The sequence below is a fragment of the Euwallacea similis genome, chromosome 4 (genome assembly GCF_039881205.1).
Source record: "Euwallacea similis isolate ESF13 chromosome 4, ESF131.1, whole genome shotgun sequence".
Taxonomy (NCBI): domain Eukaryota; kingdom Metazoa; phylum Arthropoda; class Insecta; order Coleoptera; family Curculionidae; genus Euwallacea; species Euwallacea similis.
This window is the reverse complement of record NC_089612.1, coordinates 5,636,703-5,644,968: the sequence shown is the minus strand read 5'-3', so window position 1 is coordinate 5,644,968 and position 8,266 is coordinate 5,636,703. Positions and strand designations below refer to the sequence as shown.

Here is an 8,266-nt window from a genome sequence, read left to right as displayed (position 1 = left end):
TTAGTTTTTCTCTATATGAAATCGTATTCCACTTTCCTGGGGGTATTCGTAGGTTAATAAAGAATCGGGGTTCATTTCCAGTTTTTCAAACTCCATTAATTCCAAAAATTGCGTGGAATATTTTGATATCTCCATACGCCAACATTTCTCGACTGTTCATAATACTTTTATGAAATGTATCGAGCAATTGCTCCGTACGTTTTCGAGATATCAAGGCTCAAAGTGCGAAAAGGGAAAAAAGTGGGTATGGGACTTAGCTACTTTTGTCGTTGAAGTTTCTTCGCTCGCGTGACTACATCGTGTTCCACAAATTGATGTTAAATGTTTGCAACTTTTAGAGAATATTTATGACTGTCTAGTCACAAAAAATGATCACTCTAGTCCGTTTCTAGCAGGAAGTAGGATTTTTTGAAAACCGCGGTCCATCTTACCAGATTTGTACTCGTCCGGGTTTATTCGCTTGGGCAACAATATCTTGCTCTAAAAATTCACGCTAAATATTGGCAATTTTTAGAGAATATTATAAGCCACAACAAATCATCACTCTAGCCCGTCGTTAGTAAGAATTAGGATTTTTTTTAAATTATGCCTAATCTTTCCAGATCTGAGCTCGTTTAGGTATCCTCACATGAGTGACTATATCTTTTCTAAAAATAAAAATAAAATATTCACAATTGGTAAAGGATATTTAAAATTATCCAGTAACAAAATCGTTTTTCTGTATACAGGGTGTTTCTAATAGACAGCAAAAATTTTAATGGGTAAATCCTGAGCCAAATTTACGACGAAAAGTCCATATAAAAACATGTCTAAAAATGCTTCGTTTTCGATTTACAGGGTGTTAAAAAACTTTTTTTTTCGTTTTTTTTTTAAATCGAAACTTCCTGAAAATTTGTACATATCATACGCCGAGTGTTTCCTAAAAATGGAAATTTTCGGACTTTGATTTCATATACGGGATGATACGGATTGATGGGCCTTGAGTTATCATTTATCACATTTTTTTCTGTTAATATTTTGATTTTTTTAGACAAATTCCTGAAATCCGCATTGAGTTTTCTCACTTTTAAGTCTCTTGCAAAATTTCACTTAAATAGATGGTTTAGGTAATATTCGCGATAATAAACAACTGCTTCCTGCAAATGCAATTACTAATATCAATGTTAATCAACCAAGCTTAAACGCGAGCTTAACTTTATTTAACACGATAGTGTTTTAATTTTATAGCAGCTGCTAAAAATGACCCCGACTTACTAATGTAAAAAAACATGTGATAAATGAGAGCTCAAGACCCATTAATCCGCATCATCCCGTATATGAAATCAAAGTCCGAAAATTTCCGTTAGTAGAAAACACTCGGCGTAAGATATGTATAAATTTACAGGAAATTTTGATAGCAAATAAACAAGTAATTAAAAAAAAACGAAAAGAAAGTGTTTTTTAACACCCTATAGATCGAAGGCGAAGCATTTTTGGACATGTCTTTACATGAACTTTTCATCTTAAATTTGGCTCAGGATTCATCCGTTAAAATTTTTACCATCTATTCAGAAACACCCTGTATATAGCGAAAGTTTTGAATTAAAAAAAATAAAGTTTCCTGTTTCTCAGCCATCTGACTCTAAAACGTTACAAGTGCAGTAGCAAGTGCATCGATCAATTGCTATCCAGAATTTCCCGCATTTCTGGAATACCTGCAACTGCATAAGAGATATCACAAAACCCCACATATTGTTAAAATCCCCAACAAAGCCGAAACTCCAACATTCACGAACTTGACCTTTGACATTAACTCTAGCTGAAACACGTTTCAGCGTTATTTGCCGTTGCTCTAATATAATCTAGGTGTGACAGAGATAAACACCATACATTGTGGTTAAATAAACCTGGAAACTGTCAGTTTTCCAGATTTGCTGGCATAAGTTTGCAAAAGACCTCGAAACGATATTATAAAACTCTCATCCTTCATGACCGTGATATCACGTTGGATCTTAATCATGACAATGAGGAGGTTTTAATTATTTTCCGGAGATGTATGGAATGTAATATAGAGCTCCTCTTTTTATTTTAATCCACAGAGCTATTATCCAGACGCCAGGCTTTCGGGATCGACTGATGGCGTTGCCATAGCTACCGGTTACTCTGGATTCGAATCCCGCAAGAACCCATTACGTAACTGTTAACGAAATTGCTGCCTCGTGTCAGCAATAGGTTTTTAAATCAATGGGTTTCTAATTGACTCATCAACCCATTTCCTTCATAATCACGCTGAGATCTGCGTGTTTTAATAAAGCCCTTTGAAGTTATTACAGCTGTCGTATCAGAAGAAGGCGCAACTTTTCCATTTCAAAGATTTGCCATAATTTCACGGTTGTTTGCTTTAAAGGTCATCAGAAACAGAAATTAGCTTTGTCGTCGAAATGACTCTCGTAACGATGGAGATTTTGCCGGATGTTTACGCCTCCACTCTCGGCTCACATCGCTCTCTTTGGAAGGGACACGAGTGTCCTTACTACGGCAAAGGTAGTTATTTTGTTTGTGTGGAAGCATGAAACCCACAACAAAACCTAGTATGTTCAGAAATGCCAATTACGATCCACGATAAGTGGTCGTTTGACGAAGCAGTGCATTAATTGCTTATTAACGTACGCATCAGTTACTACATGTTTGCATCCACTGCGTAGTGAAAGGACCAAAAACGAATATAATAATTAAACATATTTTCACTTTTTGAATTTCTATGGAAAATTATATCGGGTTTAGCTACTCCAGTTTGATAAGTATAGGCTGCGTTTAGTGCTCTGGCCATTATCAGGGGCGGACTGGGTCAGTCTTAGAGTAAAATATGTAATTCGATTTTTAAAATGTCGCACCATCACTATGAATTTCAAATTTCAACCGATTGAAAAGAAATTTCTTGGTTCCCAGCAACTTTCAGGCCCCAGTAACTGTCGACAACGACCCTGTTCAGTCGGTCCCTAATTACTCAATTACAGAGATTTGGAGGATGCCATGGACAGAAAAATTACACGTGTGTTAATAAGTGATTAATACACTAGTTCGTTAGGAAAACTAGCGAAGAAACGCTTTAATAAAGCATTCAAAGAAAAGGAGTATAAATACAACCGTTTTTCTTTACCTGAGAATAATGTCCATAATAAGTTTTCCTGCTAGTCCAAAAGCAGGAAAACAATGCCATAAAATGCGTGGCAGTTGGTTTACTTCTGTTGGAATTTAATACTCATTTCCTCATTTGAAAAGTTTCCAAAACAATGTATGATTAAGTTGAAAATTCTATGGCCCGGACATAGAAAAACGCCCGCAAAAAGAGGTTTTATGCCAATGTAGGCCATCCGGAGAATCGGTGTCCACATAAATCCGGTTTGATTCCAGGGGAGGGCTCAGGTCGTTGACCTAAAAATTCGTTGGCCTGATGAGGCAGTTGCAAAGTGCACCCCGGTGGCCTACTTTTCAAGGCTGTATCGACTGCTTTGCAAGACGCCGATGGCCCCATTTCGGGGACATCTGGGAGTTCGCCAACTCCGGATTGTGGGTCGTTCCGATGAGGCCGTTCACCGTGTGCAATTAATTACTGAAGAAGCTGGTTTCGCCTCTTCGTTAATTGTTAATTACGTATTTATGGCTGCAATTTACTGTACGTTTTGCGTTCGTAGAAATTAGCAGTTTTTGGGATATTGACCGAATTAGTGCGCTTTTTTTTCTGTAGATATGGGATAAAAAATGTGTCCTCTTTTTTAGACTGTTTAGGTTCTTACCTCCGTCACTGACTCGACGAGCATCTGTGCTTTTCTTGTTCAATTGGGAAGTTGCAGGTTGACCATCATTTTCAGCTTAGCCCTGAGGTGTTTGATTTCCGTATGAAACCGTGTAAACCCCCAATTATTTACCTCCAACATAGCGGCCCAAAGTCACCTTCACCCTCTGCACCACCCGGATTTCCCAATAAACCTTTTCGGACTGCGCCCTTAAGCTGGACATATTCTTGAACCGATTGTATTTGCCCCTTTCTCGAAATAAAGTATTTCAGATTATCGTCGTTTATGTAAGGCACCTGCAGTAAGAAAGACTTGAACCCCCACAGTGTTTGCACCACCATGGGGCCCAATTTCATGCAATTTTCTTGGGTTTCTAATGTACGTATAATGCGTTTATTATAAAAAAAGACGTCATCAAATGAATAACACGCAGTGTTGCCAAACCTGACAGTTTGGGAACATCTCGGATTAAACCGAATATAGTTCAAATCACGTAACTTTTCATGCACCTGACAGGTTTCTTATTAGAAGAGATGCCACATCTCTTAAAAATTAATATGTAGCAGGAATTTGTCACGTATTGGTGCAACCCCATCAGTACTTAACAATATTGTTAGATCCAGAGCAAATAAACATAATAATGAAGAAAAAAGTTTTAAAATAAAAAAAAAATTTAATTAAACCAAAATGTCACCACATTAAGCGGCAACCATGGAAGGCAATAGGGTTGTTTTTAGACATTCAAATATGTCTTTATTCTTTTTTAGCACATTAAATTTGTATGATTTGTCATTTTACGTAAGGCGAGTCTCAGTCGTTACATTTTGTGCCTCTTAAGTGCGGTCCTTAATTTCAGAACATAATTTCTTATGGTATTTAAAGAACAGAACCTCCTATAAGCATGTGACAGGAAACGTTTAGATTCTGAGATACAGGGTGTTGAATTTAAAAAATATATGTACAATATATTATTGAAATAAATTTGGAACGATCGATGTTAGGTCCTTAAAAGTTTGCTGTTATTGTACGTTGGTAAAGAGCTGTATTTTTAGTATACAGTAAATTTTTATCTGCCACCGGTGGCGTAAGTCAGTCGATGCATCTGGGTCGTTTCAGCGTTAGTAAAGTCATTCGTTTTCGAATTTTATTATACAATAATCCACAGTTTTGATACCCAGCTCATAATAAGCAAAATGCCAACAATTTCAGTGCCGAAAAAGTACCTAAGACAACAAAAAATACATACCATTCTTATCTCTTATTTTTGTTGCAGCTGAATTAAGTAAATAAGCTTTTTTCTAAGAATAGGCTAGTATTAGGCAAAAAATCAAGAGGCCTTTTTTGTTGGAAAATGTTGGGAGAGTCTGAAAGTAATAAAAAGGTTAAAAAATCCATTGGCGTTCCACATTTTATGATAAAAAGTTCGACTGACTAATGCATAACTACGCCCCTGGGGGCAGACAAATTGACTTCATACTAAACATGCATCTCTGTACTAACGTACAATAACTGCAACATTTTAAGAATCTAGAATTCCTTGTTCAAATTTATTTCAAATAAAAATATAGTTTTTTTATTGTCAACACCCTGTATCTCGAAATCTAAGCGTTCCCGGCCACATATTTATGGGAACTTTTTTCTTAAAATACCATAAGAAATTATACCCTGAAGTTACGAACCGTATTTCGAAAACACCCTGTATAGAAGCTACGCAACTGCGTCTTAACTTGAGCAATAATTGAGATTTCTCCTCGACACAAGAAAATGTATATTATGAGAGCGGCTTACAATTTTCAGATCACGGATAAAAAACGACATACAAGCAACAACTTTCTTAACCTTTGCAGTCTTGTGCCAACACGATTTCTTATAAGTTTTAGTATTGCTGCACAAAATATGACGCACAAAACGATAAAACTAGTGTGTGGCCAAGCTCAAAAGCCACATGATATTTGTCAGGCATTATGTTGAAACCAAAGATTAACCTCTGACCTTTCCAAGATTCTGCACCTTTGGTTATTGAGAGGGCAAAATAAGACACACTTTTTAAAAGTAATCTTATCTATTAATCAATATTCAATATAAAATATAAAGTACAATATAACCAGCTAATTTTTCCTGAAGCTCCTGAGAATAGGATATATGTTCTCCAAAGCTTCTTTGATGTCCTCCCGGCTCTTACCCCCAGTAAAAACTATTTTTCCGTTGACAAAAATCAATATCACAATTTTGGGTTTCAGCATGCGATAGATTAAACCAGCGAACAGCTCTGGCTCGTATCTATAAAATAAAAACACATTGAAACGTCTTTGAGCCCTCTGTTTGAAAAATGTTACCTGCTGAACTGCCCATGCATATGATTTAAGCTTTCCAGCTTGATGGGAAATCGCAAATCGCAAGTTGCAACCAGGTTTTGTATCATGAATTCCTCGAATTTTATCTGAAATAAATTCCCATCAAAGCACAAGAAACAAACATTCTAACTAATTCACAAAATCCGAGGTGACCTTTGACATTTCACTTTTCCTACCACCTTTCCGATTTGGAGAAAATACAGCAACAAGTCATACATTAAATCCGAGTTTTTCGATGATCCGAGCGAATTTCTTGGTGGCCAAAAGGGCGTCGTGTTCATTTCTCGCTCCTGTGCAGACAATTTTCCCTGACCCAAATATGAGGGCTGTGGCACGTGGTTCTCTTATCCTCATGACGACTCCACGAAAACGAGCAGGATTGTATTCAGTGTTTCTCGTCTTGGCGTTAATTGTTGTTAAGTCTAAAGTTGTCCGTAGATTCACCGTTGCTACACAGTTTCTAACAGAAGAAGAGAGGCAAAAGTATGGTTTCGAATTACGCCAAAGTGAAATTGTACTCACTGAAAAGTAATGTTGGTGTGAGGTTCTCCTGCGACTGCTCCTGGTATCGTAACGGTTAATATGGAGGGATTGGGTTTTGAGGTCTGTAAAAACGATTTTGCTAGACATACTGCAATTAATGAAGGAAAGGAGTGGTTCCATAAGTCTCGTCGCAGTGGAAACTTCAAGACAAACGATTCTGAACTATAAGACTTTCACTAATCAGAATGATGATGATGTCATTCAACAAACACACACAAATCCCTAAGGTCGTTTTAAAAACCTTGTTGGCAGGATGTAAATTAAAATAGAAAGGTTTTAACAAGACATTGGCAGAACCAGACAATATGTTAATGGCAAAGAAGCAAAATCAATCCTAGGCAAGATACACCATATTATCAGCAATAAAAAACAGTCTAGTACAGACTTGAAATTTTAAACCAAAAGCTAGCAACATGTACTAGTCTTGAATGATATAAGGAATCAAAGGAGATAGAGCTACAGTTTTATAAGTCACTATCAGGTAAACTATCAGAAATTCTCCCACCATCACAAGAAGCAAGATCTACGTATTAGGATGAAATATGGGAAACAATGGCTAATCATAATATAGCTAAATGGATCAAAGAAAGAGTCAGTATCAGGAATTTGCAATGGAGGCAGAGACACTATGGAAACACAAGACAGTAACAGATCAGCTTTAAAGATTCAAGGAGCATTATTAGGTATAACACACTCCATGCAGTTCCTGATAGGACCACTCAACATAGTTAAATAAATAACTGTGGGAACTACCATTGCAATTTCCATAAGGCATAACCTGCTCTTTAGCTACTTCCACAGAATAGTTATCTCTGGGAATGCCCCGCTATGTCTTAAGCAGTCTGTACTTTCTGTGCAAATGTTTAGCAATTGTCACACAAAGGTTTAATCTGTTCAGCAGAGAAATAATAAGGTATGAATGCTAATATAGGCCAATTTGAGACAATAAGATCAAAAACATGCTATTTGTAATCAAAATTATACTGATACTTCTGAGATACCTAAATGTTTTAACAAGTGAAAGGACACCCCTTTTAGGTCTATTTAAGGGCAATTTTTCAACCTTTCAACGTACCAAATTTAAGGGTTGATTTGAATTAGGGGTTGGTATAGTACTCGCAGGACTCCAATCTGGTACTGGGACTGCAGGCGTGTATTTGAGGGGCGAATTTAGCATAGTTCTTAAGTATACATCTGGTTCTTTACTGCTGCTTTCCATTCTTCTGTCTTTGACGCTGATTTCTAATAAATTAATAGGAACATGTATTCCAAAACATCCAAAAACACCACTGAATAAAACTCAAAAAGTGGGGTTAAAAAGATTTGTTATTTTTTCGGATCGATTCGATTTTGAGTGTGGTTTAATTTTCGTCTGATCCAGAGCAGCTATCTATTTCACTCTTCCTTCTCACTATAGTGCAGTATAGCTAAAAGCGTAAAACGCAGGCTCACGTCATCTATTAGGTAAAGACGTCTGTCTGGGGAGCTTTCGCATTACCTATAAAACCGCCGGATTGAGGTTATGTTTTCCTCGGTAATGGCAAATGTTTTTATTTTGGTCAATTTTTGACTCAGTTAACATTTAAAATGCAA

General features: G+C 36.8%; 1 protein-coding gene across 1 annotated transcript; it reads right to left on the bottom strand.

Annotated features, from left to right (window-relative positions):
• Nucleotides 1-5,841: 5,841 nt before the first annotated feature.
• Nucleotides 5,842-7,978, bottom strand: LOC136408379 (uncharacterized). The gene is made up of 5 exons (XM_066389322.1): nt 7,749-7,978; nt 6,653-6,735; nt 6,347-6,590; nt 6,113-6,216; nt 5,842-6,056 (listed from the first exon to the last, which is right to left on the bottom strand). The coding sequence occupies exons 1-5, from the start codon at nt 7,890-7,892 to the stop codon at nt 5,885-5,887; spliced, it is 747 nt and encodes a 248-aa protein (XP_066245419.1). The 5' UTR covers nt 7,893-7,978; the 3' UTR covers nt 5,842-5,884.
• Between the last annotated feature and the right edge of the window lie 288 nt (nt 7,979-8,266).

Excerpts from the sequence above, each read along its gene's own strand:
- LOC136408379 (XM_066389322.1), bottom strand. The coding sequence starts at position 7,892 with ATGGAAAGCAGCAGTAAAGAACCAGATGTATACTTAAGAACTATGCTA. Across the intron at positions 6,736-7,748 it reads CAAATCAACCCTTAAATTTG|ACCTCAAAACCCAATCCCTC; the intron begins GTACGTTGAAAG and ends TCGTTTTTACAG. Across the intron at positions 6,057-6,112 it reads ATGCATGGGCAGTTCAGCAG|ATACGAGCCAGAGCTGTTCG; the intron begins GTAACATTTTTC and ends TTTATTTTATAG.